Raw genomic sequence first — 16,728 nt, forward strand, 5'->3', positions numbered from 1 at the left:
TGAAGAGTCAGTTTGTGTTTGCTGCTTTCTTCTGTTTCATTTGATTAAAGCTCCACATTTTAGAGCCAAAAACACCCAAATGTTTCTGTTTGCTGCTTTCTTCTGTTTCATTTGATTAAAGCTCCACATTTTAGAGGCTAAAACACCCAAATGTTTCTGTTTGCTGCTTTCTTCTGTTTCATTTGATTAAAGCTCCACATTTTAGAGGCTAAAACACCCAAATGTTTCTGTTTGCTGCTTTCTTCTGTTTCATTTGATTAAAGCTCCACATTTTAGAGCTAAAACACCCAAATGTTTGTGTTTGCTGCTTTCTTCTGTTTCATTTGATTAAAGCTCCACATTTTAGAGCTAAAACACCCAAATGTTTCTGTTTGCTGCTTTCTTCTGTTTCATTTGATTAAAGCTCCACATTTTAGAGCTAAAACACCCAAATGTTTGTGTTTGCTGCTTTCTTCTGTTTCATTTGATTAAAGCTCCACATTTTAGAGGCTAAAACACCCAAATGTTTGTGTTTGCTGCTTTCTTCTGTTTCATTTGATTAAAGCTCCACATTTTAGAGGCTAAAACACCCAAATGTTTGTGTTTGCTGCTTTCTTCTGTTTCATTTGATTAAAGCTCCACATTTTAGAGCTAAAACACCCAAATGTTTGTGTTTGCTGCTTTCTTCTGTTTCATTTGATTAAAGCTCCACATTTTAGAGCTAAAACACCCAAATGTTTCTGTTTGCTGCTTTCTTCTGTTTCATTTGATTAAAGCTCCACATTTTAGAGCCAAAAACACCCAAATGTTTCTGTTTGCTGCTTTCTTCTGTTTCATTTGATTAAAGCTCCACATTTTAGAGCTAAAACACCCAAATGTTTGTGTTTGCTGCTTTCTTCTGTTTCATTTGATTAAAGCTCCACATTTTAGAGCTAAAACACCCAAATGTTTCTGTTTGCTGCTTTCTTCTGTTTCATTTGATTAAAGCTCCACATTTTAGAGGCTAAAACACCCAAATGTTTCTGTTTGCTGCTTTCTTCTGTTTCATTTGATTAAAGCTCCACATTTTAGAGCTAAAACACCCAAATGTTTCTGTTTGCTGCTTTCTTCTGTTTCATTTGATTAAAGCTCCACATTTTAGAGGCTAAAACACCCAAATGTTTCTGTTTGCTGCTTTCTTCTGTTTCATTTGATTAAAGCTCCACATTTTAGAGCTAAAACACCCAAATGTTTCTGTTTGCTGCTTTCTTCCGTTTCATTTGATTAAAGCTCCACATTTTATAGGCTAAAACACCCAAATGTTTCTGTTTGCTGCTTTCTTCTGTTTCATTTGATTAAAGCTCCACATTTTAGAGCTAAAACACCCAAATGTTTGTGTTTGCTGCTTTCTTCTGTTTCATTTGATTAAAACTCCACATTTTAGAGGCTAAAAACACCCAAATGTTTCTGTTTGATGCTTTCTTCTGTTTCATTTGATTAAAGCTCCACATTTTAGAGCTAAAACACCCAAATGTTTCTGTTTGCTGCTTTCTTCCGTTTCATTTGATTAAAGCTCCACATTTTATAGGCTAAAACACCCAAATGTTTCTGTTTGCTGCTTTCTTCTGTTTCATTTGATTAAAGCTCCACATTTTAGAGCCAAAAACACCCAAATGTTTCTGTTTGCTGCTTTCTTCTGTTTCATTTGATTAAAGCTCCACATTTTAGAGGCTAAAACACCAAAATGTTTCTGTTTGCTGCTTTCTTCTGTTTCATTTGATTAAAGCTCCACATTTTAGAGGCTAAAACACCCAAATGTTTCTGTTTGCTGCTTTCTTCTGTTTCATTTGATTAAAGCTCCACATTTTAGAGGCTAAAACACCCAAATGTTTCTGTTTGCTGCTTTCTTCTGTTTCATTTGATTAAAGCTCCACATTTTAGAGGCTAAAACACCCAAATGTTTCTGTTTGCTGCTTTCTTCTGTTTCATTTGATTAAAGCTCCACATTTTAGAGGCTAAAACACCCAAATGTTTCTGTTTGCTGCTTTCTTCTGTTTCATTTGATTAAAACTCCACATTTTAGAGCTGCTTTCTTCTGTTTCATTTGATTAAAACTCCACATTTTAGAGCTGCTTTCTTCTGTTTCATTTGATTAAAGCTCCACATTTTAGAGCTAAAACACCAAAATGTTTCTGTTTGCTGCTTTCTTCTGTTTCATTTGATTAAAGCTCCACATTTTAGAGGCTAAAACACCCAAATGTTTCTGTTTGCTGCTTTCTTCTGTTTCATTTGATTAAAGCTCCACATTTTAGAGCTAAAACACCCAAATGTTTCTGTTTGCTGCTTTCTTCTGTTTCATTTGATTAAAGCTCCACATTTTAGAGCTAAAACACCGAAATGTTATTCTTCTATTCATTTATGAAAGAAAATCAGGCTGATATTAAAATTATTCTTATTTATGAGGAACGTGAAACGTACAAATAATGTAAACAACAGAAAAAAAGAGTCCAAATGAAATGAAAACGAGAAGAATTCAGGAGTTTTACTCAGCTGGAAGTGAGGAGCAGACTCTGGGACGACAGCCTCTGAAAGAGGCAGGAACTGATAAAGTATGAAGTGAGGCAGTGACTGACCTGCTGGGGAAGTATTTGTTGCTATTGAGAAGGCAGGCAGCTCCGTCCAGCGTGTGCCTGGTGTAGTCGATGGCAGGGCACTGAGGGCAGCAACACAAACCGTCAGTCAGAGCACAGTTTCAGCCTCAGGGTCAGCAGCAGCGACTGGACTCACCTCTTTGGGTGTCTTATGGGCGGCGCAGAGGAAGATCCACTGCTCTGTGGCCGTCATCTGGGTGCACGTGTCCGGGTGACACTCGCTCTGCGGAGAGACCAGAGTTTGGCTTTTCTGACCACTTTATTAGAGTTTCTGTGGGCTGGTTTCACCCAAACCTGGTTCAGGTTCAGTTTACTTCTTCTACTGTTGAAACTAAAACTGGATTTTCTTATGTTTATGCATTTAGCAGACGCTTTTATCCAAAGGTAGGCAGATAGGGTAAGGGGGCCTTGCCTAAGGACCCCTACTGGAGGTAATACCTTCCAGGCAGGGGATTTGAACCCAGGTAACCCACATGAAAGGTGGGAATCTTACCACTACGCTATTCTTGATGAATGAATCTCGTTGCTGCCACCTCTCACTGATTATGGAGACGTTATCTACATGAAGCAAGCTCTCTACAGACGCTTTTAAATCATCGAGCATAAAAAGGTTCATGATGGGCCGTAAATCACCTTCAGAACATAAAAGGTACAAGTGTGTGGGTGGAGTTACTCACCTGCAGTTTTACAGCAAGTCCATTGAGCTCCAAACAGAACTGTCTGCAGGAGGATCAAACAGGAACACAGTCAGAAGATTCAGTTTCCACTTCAGCAAGCAGATTTTAGACTGTTAGAGCAGCTCCTACCCTCTATAAAAACAATGAAACCGCCTAATACCAGAGCAGAAACTGTCCTCAGTGTGATTCGGCAGAGCCACCGAAACATGGAACATGTTTAAATAAAAAGGAAATCACAGGTGTGGAGGCGGAGTTCAGTTCTGTTTCCTTTCAGTACGAGCAGAGACCGACTGAAGCATGAGGAGCATATATCAGGGCGTCTGAAGTCACCAGCAGGTGTAAAACTCCCCCAAAAACACAACCCTAAGCCCCGCCCCCCCACATCCACCCTGCTGGACGGATGAAGCCAGCTTCTGGTGGAAATGTTCTGCTGTCAGCTGCACTGAGGAGCATGCATCTTCCATCCAGCAGCAGCCTCAGAGGATATAAGAGCCCAGTGGATAAACTATATCTGAGGCTAATGTTCCAGCAGAGTTAGCTAAAGACTGTGAATGTGCAGCAAACACTTTTCATCCCACTGTTTTAACAACTTGGTCCAGTTCAACGCTGGACTGAAGGAACTGAGCCACAAAGAGGATCAGTTCCAGCTCTCAGAGCCTGAACTTCAGAGCAGGGAAATGGAAGCATCTGAGAAATAACTCCTCATGGTTTATTCATTGATTTATTTCTTCCTTTAGCAGCAGCTAACGCTAACAGCTTAGCTAATGAAGATGACGTACACCAACTTCTAAGGAGTTACTGCTGTTCCTTTCTGAAAGATGAACATTATTGTTCCCACATTACTTTGTTAGCTGAAGCTTTCTAGCTGAACGGTTCCGTTCTGTAACTCAGACAACCTGCAGCTGTGTTTAAGGTGTGTTTCCAACACAACACCGGTCCTCTCCTCACTCTCGCTGTGTTAGCGTTACATTATCGGCATGTTTCTGATACAGATGTAGGTCTCAGAATAGGACTGTTTAATGAGGTTAATATATCCAACATGTTTAAACGCAGTAATTAACGGTTCACATGCATTACTACGAGTTACGCTGTGCACATCTCCGGCTTGGTCCATTACTGTTGATGAGAAAGCATTGTTTGCTAGCATCTGCTGCTAACTTACAGCTAACTGCTAACTTACAGCTAACTGCTAACCTGTTTCCCTCTGGGATCAATAAAGTAATGATCTGTATCTATATATAGAGCAGGATCTCAATCAGAAAATTGTGTCTAATTGTTAAAAAGGACCTAAGACACTAAGTTTCTTAAGGCAGATGTTTTACTGGAGCTGATCCATCTCAGAAATGTGTTTGTAAACTCCAGGAGGTCATTGCACAGAGATGTTAGAAAGGCTTGATGATGAGTTACAGAAGCTGGAGGAACGGAGAGGACTTCAGCTCTGTGCCTGAGGCCGCTCAGGATGGTTGAAAACAGAAATAAAAAGGAAAACAACAGAGCACACTCGACAGGAACAACCACCCATCTGCAGGCATGAAGGCATGAGGTCAGAGTGTTTTACCTGAGGTGCTCGTACTTCCACACCCCCTCATCCTGACCCTCCGGAGGTTCCAGGATTTTGTCGATATTGGAGCAATCTGATCGAATGTTCTGCTGAATGTACTGAAACAGAAACATACAGGAACACTGAAGCAGCTGAAAACACTTTGCAGTAACATTTTGAAGCACACTGAACACGTATCTCTTTATCAGAGACCTCACCTTCAATAGAGGACATATTGATTAACGATTACATTGTTAAAACTCTTTAAAAAAAAAAGTCTGTATCGATATTAGATTCTCTATCATTTCCTGCTATAAACTGAATTTAATTCTACTGGATATCTTAGATGTCTTATTTTTTCAGCTGAATTATGCTAAAAACAAGGTGAATGTATTTGGACCCAGGATGTAGACTAAGACCATAAATCAAACATTAATATCTCACGGTTATCAGTAGACTGGAAGCACAGAAGTCTGGGAATACTGATATTGATTTTAACCCCATTATCTGCCAAAACTCCAATAATCCAAACCCCGAATATTTACAAGTTAATGTAATCATTCACTTCGATAACATCAGCGTTTACTTCTTTAACTTCACGTGTTTTAATGTCTGTAGCTAACTTTTAAACTTATTATCAAACAGAAAAGTTAGCCTGGAAATCGTTTTTTTTTACTCGGGACATGCTAACTACAGATTTGTTCAGCTGAATAAATGTGAAATAAACTTTGAGCTTTAAGACTATTCACAGAGATCTTGACCAGCAACACAACACAGCCTGAGTTCTGGTGGGGAAACGCACCTGTTGAACAGCCAGGGTGCTGTCCATCTCCTCAAATGATTCATCCGGCCAGTTGTAGAAATCCTGCAGAGAACAGCTGTCAGTGCTGACAACTAGCAGTTAACAAATGCTAACCACAAGAGCTAGCTGTCAGCTTCCGTTTAACTCAAAACAACTAACCAAATGTGGTGGTAACAAACGATATGACACGACGAATGTGGATTTAAGGCATTCATATAAATATTTAACCAGTCGTCTATAAGCTCACGGGCAGAAAATCTTTATTTTTCTAAAGTTAACAGTTGTAGTTCTTCCTGTATCTATGCTAAGGTGTTAGCTAGCTAGTTAGCTTTCTAACGTCAGCTAGGACATGACTACTTCCTGCAAAACTGAGGCGCACGGTTGTGGGTTCGGTGGTACCGAATACCGGGTACACATTCGTCATGGTTTAACTATACTTAAAGTGTAAACCAACGATTTTTTTAAATCTAATATCTGACACAAGATGTGGCATTGACGTTTAACGTTAACGTCATTCCAGCAAGTAGACGGTAGCAGAGCGAAAGCTAACGACAGCTAGCTGTGTATATCCAGGTCAAGCCCTTCAGACCGGAGCTCTGAGACGGAACTATCGATGAAATAGATGCCTAAATACAAAACAACATCACAGAGACCGCTTCGCCCTGTCACGGGTACCTGCTCCAATAAAACCTTAGAGTTCCTGAGGGGAGAAAACGAACCTTAGCCTTGGTTCCAGGCCGATTCCTCCTGAGAACTGCAGCACCCTCCGCCATGACCATCTCGACAGAATACCCGGATGTTCGTCAGCGGCGGCGTCGTAGCGGAGAGGCGGAAGTGCTCCGGCCACAGGGTGATTTATGATTGGGCGTAAAGGTTTGTAAAACCACATAAAACGATTTATTGACAGTAAAGTTTTGTCGATAAACAACCGGCTTCGCATTCAAAGCACTAAGCAACAAAGATAAGACAGAACAAGGACACGGAGGACTACAAACAGCCACAAATCACCCTGAGAGAGACAGAAGTCAAATAAAGACTGTTGGGGCGACCACAACAGGCACAAAACAACCACTTTTATACCAAAGAAAAAGATGACTATGCAGTATGGTTACTAAAAAACTAAAATAACCTCCAGGAAACACAAAAAGACTGAAGACTACAAAAAACAGAAAACCAAAAAGAAATACAAATACAGTCACAACAATATAACAAGAACAAAAATCTGTAAGAATTAAAATGATTAAAACCTGACAAAATTATTAAAACTTTATATGAACCAACTGTATCTATTAGATGGATGTAATAGAATAGAATTTAAGATTCTTCTCCTCAAATATAAAGCTCTTAATGACCGAGCTCCATCACATCTTAAAGATCTCATTGTAAGATATTTCCCCATCAGAGCACTTTGCTCTCAGGCTGCAGGTTTCCTTGTGGTTCCCAGAGTTTCTAAAAGTAGAATGGGAGGCAGAGCCTTCAGTTATCAGGCCCCTAAAAGCAGAATGGGAGGCAGAGCCTTCAGTTATCAGGCCCCTAAAAGCAGAACGGGAGGCAGAGCCTTCAGTTATCAGGCCCCTAAAAGCAGAATGGGAGGCAGAGCCTTCAGTTATCAGGCCCCTAAAAGCAGAATGGGAGGCAGAGCCTTCAGTTATCAGGCCCCTAAAAGCAGAATGGGAGGCAGAGCCTTCAGTTATCAGCCCCCTAAAAGCAGAATGGGAGGCAGAGCCTTCAGTTATCAGGCCCCTAAAAGCAGAATGGGAGGCAGAGCCTTCAGTTATCAGGCCCCTAAAAGCAGAATGGGAGGCAGAGCCTTCAGTTATCAGGCCCCTAAAAGCAGAATGGGAGGCAGAGCCTTCAGTTATCAGGCCCCTAAAAGCAGAACGGGAGGCAGAGCCTTCAGTTATCAGGCCCCTAAAAGCAGAATGGGAGGCAGAGCCTTCAGTTATCAGGCCCCTAAAAGCAGAATGGGAGGCAGAGCCTTCAGTTATCAGGCCCCTAAAAGCAGAACGGGAGGCAGAGCCTTCAGTTATCAGGCCCCTAAAAGCAGAATGGGAGGCAGAGCCTTCAGTTATCAGGCCCCTAAAAGCAGAATGGGAGGCAGAGCCTTCAGTTATCAGGCCCCTCTCTGTGGAACCAGCTGCCAGTTTGGCTTCAGGAAGCAGACACCCTCTCTACCTTTAAGATCAGGCTGAAACTTTCCTTTCTGATAAAGCTTATAGTTAGGGATGGCTCAGGTGAGCCTGAAACCTCCCATAGTTCTGCTGCTATAGGCCCAGCCTGCTGGGGGAGCTCCCATGATGCACCTCTCCTCCCTCCATGTACAGATGACATCATTGCTGTCATTAACTTGTTTCTCTCTCTCTCAGCAGGTGTCTCTGGCCTGGTGTTACGCTGCTTGTTGTCCCCTCTTTCCTGTCCTCTCAGCCCCAGCTGGTCCAGGCAGATGGACCCTTCCTGGTTCTGGTTCTGATGGAGGTTTCCTCCTGTTAAAAGGGACTTTTTTCTCTCCACAGTCGCCTCGTGCAGCTCAGGACAGGGGATTGGATCAGAGAGAAGTTTCTGTGTGATCTCTTGGGTTCCTTAGCGAGGATTCTGTACAAATTGGACTAATTTGGTATTTGATTGGATTCTGGTTGTTTTACAATCAACTGACTTGAATTGGACTGCATAAACACACCAGAAGTGAATTGGTGCAGTGGGTCTTTGGGCCATGTTACCACCAGAAAAAGACACGTAGAAGAAGAAAACTGTTTAGGTGACAAAGTGGAAGATGCACATGCTGTAGATGCTGCTTTAAGAGACGTTTAAGGACATTTGGGATATCGCAGCTCAACAAATAACAGTGTAAACCTCATCAAAAAGAGAAAACATGAAGAGAAGTCAGTATGGATAAAGGCAGAAAACAAGAGTAAACAAAAGACTTCAGATATTCACTAAAAAGTCGGGTTTTTCTTCTTCTCAGGTCGTTTATTGATGGAATTTGTTGCCATTAAGATGGTGGCCATCTTCAGTTCGACCACTAGATGTCAGTAGTGGTTTCAAAGTTGTTTAAAATCATAGCTGAGCCTTTCTTTCTTTGAAATGTCAGATCACAAAGAGCATAAATGAAAAAAGCTCCTTGACATTTAATCATCAGTCCATAAAACTCAATTTCACTGAAGACTTTCTGGAAACTGAACAGCTGCTTCGGTCCAATCAACCATTAGAAGAAGGGATACTTTCACAGTTAAAGTAAAGTTTGTCCTCATGAGGGAAAGTTTTACATGGAAGGTGCTCGAATGACTGTTAATCAGCATTTTTTACAGTTAGAATGAGCTGCAGGTACAAATATTAAACTAATATCAGCAGAAATACGTTTAAATCCAAGTTTTAACTGAAGTTACATATTCAGCTTCCATTTAATTCTGTCTGAACTGGAAGAATAAAGTTAAATTTCAATAAAATGTGTTTAAGAACAGAAAGAATGAACAAAGATTTGAAGTTCGACTTTATTATTGTAACAAAATGTGATTGGAATTATTTACAATTTGCAGCACAACATAAAAAAAAAGAAAAACAGACAAATGAAGTTAATTTCTTCTCTGGAGGGACGACAGACTTCACACTAAAAAACAAACTAAAGGTTCAGTCCACGTATTTGCCGAGGATGTCGGTGTCACGGAACAGGAAGTAGTCCTGCGGGAGAGGAGAGACGAGACGTTAAACCGGGAAAGGAAAGAAGGGTCCAGACCGAGTGAAATTAACCGGAAAAACAAGCGGTTTAAGTACAGCTGAAGAAAACCATGAAAGAAAAGAAGATTCAGTCTGTGGGCGAAGTGAGAGCAGCACTTTTTAAAGATAAACCACCATAATAAAGGTGATATTTCATTATTTTACTCATAAAAACATGCTAACATCTGCTGGACTCTCTGAAGCCGAGCCTCACCTTCTCTTCCAGGACAACTTTAGTTCCTCCGTACTCCGGCAGCAGAACCTTCTCTCCAACCTTCACGCTCACCGGCTGAAAGTCGCCTTTCTGGAAAAACCAACCACAGAAACTTACACAACATCCCAAACCGAAGCTTCACCGCCATCGTAGGAACCTTCTGATGACAAGAAATCTGTTGTGCACACACAAGCGTGCACGTACGTACACGTGTGCGCCCTCCCTGTTCACATGCATGAGCTGAATATAAACCGCATTAACCACTAATGGCTCCTGCTTCCAGCCTCTTGGTCCTGATGACATCAGAACGGCGGCCCAGGAAATCCACCTTAAATCGATTAAAACAGTCGTTTTGAGTAACTTATAACCCTTCTTTTGCAGCTAAATGATGTTAAATCCATCAGTTAACCAGCAGCTGAGCTGGTTCGACAGGCAGCTAACTTCAAGTTAAAACAGCTCTACAGTCACGGGTTCATTTGGCCCATTTTTAACGGATTAGAAACAGAAAGAATCCGTCAATAAGTTAAATCTACAGCAGATTAATATCAGCATATTTCAGGGCTTATTTCCACTAGAACTGAGCGAGTCGGCAAAAACACTAAATTATATTGAATATATTCATATTAAGTGATTAAAAGTAAAAAAACTTTCAAAGTTAAACTTAACAGCCGAGTTTTGTGTTGATGCCTTTTTCAGGTTAACACTGAAATCTGCTCTTCCTACTGAATCCAAACGCCTCCACCTCAGTGACGCAGTGGAACGGTCGAATACGTCGACAGCTGGGAGGAAAACGCAGCTTCTGTCTCGTTCTGTCCTGCGTTCCTCGGTCAGCTGACCCGTGGATCACAGACCGACGTAAAATCGGACTGACATCCATCTCCCAGCCCTAATTTCTTCTATAAAGCCTAAAATCTTCATTAGTTCAAAACAAGTTCTGCTAAAAGTGTTCAAAGTTCCACGATAAACGCATTTAAAGGGGAGGTAACGGCGTGCTAAAAGCGTTCAAAGTTCCACGATAAACGCATTTAAACCGGTGGTAACGGCGTGCTAAAAGTTCAACGATAAATGCATTTAAACGGGTGGTAACGGCGTGCTAAAAGCGTTCAAAGTTCAACGATAAATGCATTTAAACCGGTGGTAATGGCGTGCTAAAAGCGTTCAAAGTTCCACGATAAACGCATTTAAACGGGTGGTAACGGCGTGCTAAAAGCGTTCAAAGTTCCACGATAAACGCATTTAAACCGGTGGTAACGGCGTGCTAAAAGCGTTCAAAGTTCAACGATAAACGCATTTAAACGGGTGGTAACGGCGTGCTAAAAGCGTTCAAAGTTCCACGATAAACGCATTTAAACGGGTGGTAACGGCGTGCTAAAAGTTCAACGATAAATGCATTTAAACGGGTGGTAACGGCGTGCTAAAAGCGTTCAAAGTTCAACGATAAATGCATTTAAACCGGTGGTAATGGCGTGCTAAAAGCGTTCAAAGTTCCACGATAAACGCATTTAAACGGGTGGTAACGGCGTGCTAAAAGCGTTCAAAGTTCCACGATAAACGCATTTAAACGGGTGGTAACGGCGTGCTAAAAGCGTTCAAAGTTCAACGATAAATGCATTTAAACGGGTGGTAACGGCGTGCTAAAAGCGTTCAAAGTTCAACGATAAACGCATTTAAACGGGTGGTAACGGCGTGCTAAAAGTGTAACGATAAATGCATTTAAACGGGAGGTAACGGCGTGCTAAAAGCGTTCAAAGTTCCACGATAAACGCATTTAAACGGGTGGTAACGGCGTGCTAAAAGTTCAACGATAAATGCATTTAAACGGGTGGTAACGGCGTGCTAAAAGCGTTCAAAGTTCCACGATAAATGCATTTAAACGGGAGGTAACGGCGTGCTAAAAGCGTTCAAAGTTCCACGATAAACGCATTTAAACGGGTGGTAACGGCGTGCTAAAAGCGTTCAAAGTTAAATGCATTTAAACGGGAGGTAACGGCGTGCTAAAAGTGTAACGATAAATGCATTTAAACAGGAGGTAACGGCGTGCTAAAAGCGTTCAAAGTTAAACGCATTTAAACGGGAGGTAACGGCGTGCTAAAAGCGTTCAAAGTTAAATGCATTTAAACGGGAGGTAACGGCGTGCTAAAAGTGTAACGATAAATGCATTTAAACAGGAGGTAACGGCGTGCTAAAAGCGTTCAAAGTTAAACGCATTTAAACGGGAGGTAACGGCGTGCTAAAAGTGTAACGATAAATGCATTTAAACGGGTGGTAACGGCGTGCTAAAAGCGTTCAAAGTTCCACGATAAACGCATTTAAACGGGTGGTAACGGCGTGCTAAAAGTGTAACGATAAATGCATTTAAACGGGAGGTAACGGCGTGCTAAAAGCGTTCAAAGTTCCACGATAAATGCATTTAAACGGGAGGTAACGGCGTGCTAAAAGCGTTCAAAGTTCCACGATAAACGCATTTAAACGGGTGGTAACGGCGTGCTAAAAGCGTTCAAAGTTAAATGCATTTAAACGGGAGGTAACGGCGTGCTAAAAGTGTAACGATAAATGCATTTAAACAGGAGGTAACGGCGTGCTAAAAGCGTTCAAAGTTAAACGCATTTAAACGGGAGGTAACGGCGTGCTAAAAGTGTAACGATAAATGCATTTAAACGGGTGGTAACGGCGTGCTAAAAGCGTTCAAAGTTCCACGATAAACGCATTTAAACGGGTGGTAACGGCGTGCTAAAAGTGTTCAAAGTTCCACGATAAACGCATTTAAACGGGTGGTAACGGCGTGCTAAAAGTGTAACGATAAATGCATTTAAACGGGAGGTAACGGCGTGCTAAAAGTGTAACGATAAATGCATTTAAACGGGAGGTAACGGCGTGCTAAAAGCGTTCAAAGTTCCACGATAAATGCATTTAAACGGGTGGTAACGGCGTGCTAAAAGCGTTCAAAGTTCCACGATAAACGCATTTAAACGGGTGGTAACGGCGTGCTAAAAGTTCAACGATAAATGCATTTAAACGGGTGGTAACGGCGTGCTAAAAGCGTTCAAAGTTCAACGATAAACGCATTTAAACGGGTGGTAACGGCGTGCTAAAAGTGTAACGATAAATGCATTTAAACGGGTGGTAACGGCGTGCTAAAAGCGTTCAAAGTTCAACGATAAACGCATTTAAACGGGTGGTAACGGCGTGCTAAAAGTGTAACGATAAATGCATTTAAACGGGTGGTAGCGGCGTGCTAAAAGTGTAACGATAAATGCATTTAAACGGGTGGTAACGGCGTGCTAAAAGCGTTCAAAGTTCAACGATAAACGCATTTAAACGGGTGGTAACGGCGTGCTAAAAGTGTAACGATAAATGCATTTAAACGGGTGGTAGCGGCGTGCTAAAAGTGTAACGATAAATGCATTTAAACGGGTGGTAACGGCGTGCTAAAAGCGTTCAAAGTTCAACGATAAACGCATTTAAACGGGTGGTAACGGCGTGCTAAAAGCGTTCAAAGTTCAACGCATTTAAACGGGAGGTAACGGCGTGCTAAAAGTGTAACGATAAATGCATTTAAACGGGTGGTAACGGCGTGCTAAAAGCGTTCAAAGTTCCACGATAAACGCATTTAAACGGGTGGTAACGGCGTGCTAAAAGTGTAACGATAAATGCATTTAAACGGGAGGTAACGGCGTGCTAAAAGCGTTCAAAGTTCCACGATAAATGCATTTAAACGGGTGGTAACGGCGTGCTAAAAGCGTTCAAAGTTCAACGATAAATGCATTTAAACGGGTGGTAACGGCGTGCTAAAAGTTCAACGATAAATGCATTTAAACGGGTGGTAACGGCGTGCTAAAAGCGTTCAAAGTTCAACGATAAACGCATTTAAACGGGTGGTAACGGCGTGCTAAAAGTTCAACGATAAACGCATTTAAACGGGTGGTAACGGCGTGCTAAAAGTGTAACGATAAATGCATTTAAACGGGTGGTAACGGCGTGCTAAAAGCGTTCAAAGTTCCACGATAAATGCATTTAAACGGGAGGTAACGGCGTGCTAAAAGCGTTCAAAGTTCAACGATAAACGCATTTAAACGGGTGGTAACGGCGTGCTAAAAGCGTTCAAAGTTCAACGATAAACGCATTTAAACGGGTGGTAACGGCGTGCTAAAAGCGTTCAAAGTTCCACGATAAACGCATTTAAACCGGTGGTAACGGCGTGCTAAAAGTTCAACGATAAATGCATTTAAACGGGTGGTAACGGCGTGCTAAAAGCGTTCAAAGTTCAACGATAAATGCATTTAAACCGGTGGTAATGGCGTGCTAAAAGCGTTCAAAGTTCCACGATAAACGCATTTAAACGGGTGGTAACGGCGTGCTAAAAGCGTTCAAAGTTCCACGATAAACGCATTTAAACGGGTGGTAACGGCGTGCTAAAAGCGTTCAAAGTTCAACGATAAATGCATTTAAACGGGTGGTAACGGCGTGCTAAAAGTTCAACGATAAATGCATTTAAACGGGTGGTAACGGCGTGCTAAAAGCGTTCAAAGTTCAACGATAAACGCATTTAAACGGGTGGTAACGGCGTGCTAAAAGTGTAACGATAAATGCATTTAAACGGGAGGTAACGGCGTGCTAAAAGCGTTCAAAGTTCCACGATAAACGCATTTAAACGGGTGGTAACGGCGTGCTAAAAGTGTTCAAAGTTCCACGATAAATGCATTTAAACGGGTGGTAACGGCGTGCTAAAAGTTCAACGATAAATGCATTTAAACGGGTGGTAACGGCGTGCTAAAAGCGTTCAAAGTTCCACGATAAATGCATTTAAACGGGAGGTAACGGCGTGCTAAAAGCGTTCAAAGTTCCACGATAAACGCATTTAAACGGGTGGTAACGGCGTGCTAAAAGCGTTCAAAGTTAAATGCATTTAAACGGGAGGTAACGGCGTGCTAAAAGTGTAACGATAAATGCATTTAAACAGGAGGTAACGGCGTGCTAAAAGCGTTCAAAGTTAAACGCATTTAAACGGGAGGTAACGGCGTGCTAAAAGTGTAACGATAAATGCATTTAAACGGGTGGTAACGGCGTGCTAAAAGCGTTCAAAGTTCCACGATAAACGCATTTAAACGGGTGGTAACGGCGTGCTAAAAGTGTAACGATAAATGCATTTAAACGGAGGTAACGGCGTGCTAAAAGCGTTCAAAGTTCAACGATAAACGCATTTAAACGGGTGGTAACGGCGTGCTAAAAGTGTTCAAAGTTCAACGATAAATGCATTTAAACGGGTGGTAACGGCGTGCTAAAAGTTCAACGATAAATGCATTTAAACGGGTGGTAACGGCGTGCTAAAAGCGTTCAAAGTTCCACGATAAACGCATTTAAACGGGTGGTAACGGCGTGCTAAAAGCGTTCAAAGTTAAATGCATTTAAACGGGAGGTAACGGCGTGCTAAAAGTGTAACGATAAATGCATTTAAACAGGAGGTAACGGCGTGCTAAAAGCGTTCAAAGTTAAACGCATTTAAACGGGAGGTAACGGCGTGCTAAAAGTGTAACGATAAATGCATTTAAACGGGTGGTAACGGCGTGCTAAAAGCGTTCAAAGTTCCACGATAAACGCATTTAAACGGGTGGTAACGGCGTGCTAAAAGTGTTCAAAGTTCAACGATAAACGCATTTAAACGGGTGGTAACGGCGTGCTAAAAGCGTTCAAAGTTCAACGATAAACGCATTTAAACGGGTGGTAACGGCGTGCTAAAAGTGTAACGATAAACGCATTTAAACGGGTGGTAACGGCGTGCTAAAAGTGTAACGATAAATGCATTTAAACGGGTGGTAACGGCGTGCTAAAAGCGTTCAAAGTTCCACGATAAACGCATTTAAACGGGAGGTAGCGGCTGCTGATCACCTGGTTGACGGCGCCCGGTCCGACGGCCACCACCGTGGCCTGCAGCACTTTGCCCTGGGACTTCTCCGGCAGCATGATGCCTCCCTTGGTCACCGTCTCTGCTATGAGGCGCTCCACCAGCACCCGGTCGAACAGAGGGAGGAACTTCCTGAAGGCCTGGAAGAGACCGCAGACAGGTGAGCGAGTTCCAGAACCGGGTAAGAACCACAGCCCACTGAACGGCTCAGAAATCCACCAACAGGCCCTAAAGTGTTAGACCTCCAGCTCCAAGAAAAGGTTTAAAAACAGCTGATGTTCATGTTTTAAAACTCAACAGAATCAGGGGTGAATTAGGAGTCCTAAAAAGGTGAATCGGGGGTCATAAAAAGGCGAATCAGGGGACCTAAAAAGGCGAATCAGGGGTCCTGCAGGTGAATCGTCTTCAGTTTCAGTTAAAATGTAGTTCATTAAGGCGGAGGCGGGTGGAGGCGGACCACAGAGTTACTATAAAACCTTTGTTAAACATTCAAAGAAACGTCTGAAGCCACGGGGACGGATTTAAAGAGTCTGACAGCAGCAGATGCAGCAGTGACCTTGTGTTAAGGCAGGTGGGAGGAGGAGGAGGGTGGGGGGGGGGACTGGGTCCAGTTTGAAGGCTGGTGGGAGGAGGAGGGTGGGGGGGGGGACTGGGTCCAGTTTGAAGGCTGGTGGGAGGAGGAGGGTGGGGGAGGACTGGGTCCAGTTTGAAGGCTGGGGGGAGGAGGAGGGTGGGGGGGGACTGGGTCCAGTTTGAAGGCTGGTGGGAGGAGGAGGGTGGGGGAGGACTGGGTCCAGTTTGAAGGCTGGTAGGAGGAGGAGGAGGAGGAGGGTGGGGGAGGAGGGGCTGCTGCAGTCATTCTTTGACCGTTTGACCCTGAAGGATAAGGACGTTTCCCTCACTGATGAAACACCTGACAAACCAACATCTAACAGCCTCCAACCAGCAGGAGATAACTCCCCAAGGCCAGTTTCCACAAGCTTACGGTTATTATTAGCTTAGCATTATCTGCTAACTTCAAACTACTACTAACACTTATTTAACTGACTTTATAAGTTCAGAAAGTCAGACTTAAAACCTTCACATCTAGTCTTGTTTATTTAGCATTTAACCATCAGAAACAGCCAGTTTCTCAAGTAAAAAATCGAATGAAATATAAAATAAGTGGATAAAACTGACACTTTCCTACATTTATACCCAGTTTTACCAGTAAAAATCTAAGGAAGCGCAAAAGCACGACATCCATTTGTTACAATATTTCTGAACTGTGTCG

At 42.4% G+C, this 16,728-nt stretch overlaps 1 protein-coding gene across 5 annotated transcripts in view; it reads right to left on the bottom strand.

Annotated features, from left to right (window-relative positions):
* LOC140319785 (MOB-like protein phocein) overlaps window positions 1-16,728 on the bottom strand; it is a 220,084-nt gene that overhangs the window by 202,135 nt on the left and 1,221 nt on the right. For 3 of the 5 annotated variants that reach the window (XR_011917981.1, XR_011917980.1, XM_072397569.1), the window contains exons 1-6: window positions 6,348-6,436; window positions 5,629-5,691; window positions 4,845-4,945; window positions 3,287-3,329; window positions 2,746-2,832; window positions 2,592-2,671 (exon numbers count right to left, since the gene is read on the bottom strand). Coding sequence is in view for 3 of the 5 variants with exons in the window: in XM_072397569.1 (XP_072253670.1) it covers window positions 2,592-2,671; window positions 2,746-2,832; window positions 3,287-3,329; window positions 4,845-4,945; window positions 5,629-5,691; window positions 6,348-6,407 (434 nt within the window). In the remaining 2 variants the exon portion in view is untranslated. Of the gene's footprint in view, window positions 1-2,591; window positions 2,672-2,745; window positions 2,833-3,286; window positions 3,330-4,844; window positions 4,946-5,628; window positions 5,692-6,347; window positions 6,437-9,098; window positions 9,304-9,553; window positions 9,644-15,439; window positions 15,596-16,728 lie in introns of those variants that run through there. The other 2 variants (XM_072397571.1, XM_072397570.1) reach the window with 2 other exon arrangements.

This window comes from Leuresthes tenuis, unplaced genomic scaffold (genome assembly GCF_036924035.1).
Source record: "Leuresthes tenuis unplaced genomic scaffold, fLeuTen1.0.hap1 SCAF_12, whole genome shotgun sequence".
NCBI classification, from domain to species: Eukaryota; Metazoa; Chordata; class Actinopteri; order Atheriniformes; family Atherinopsidae; genus Leuresthes; species Leuresthes tenuis.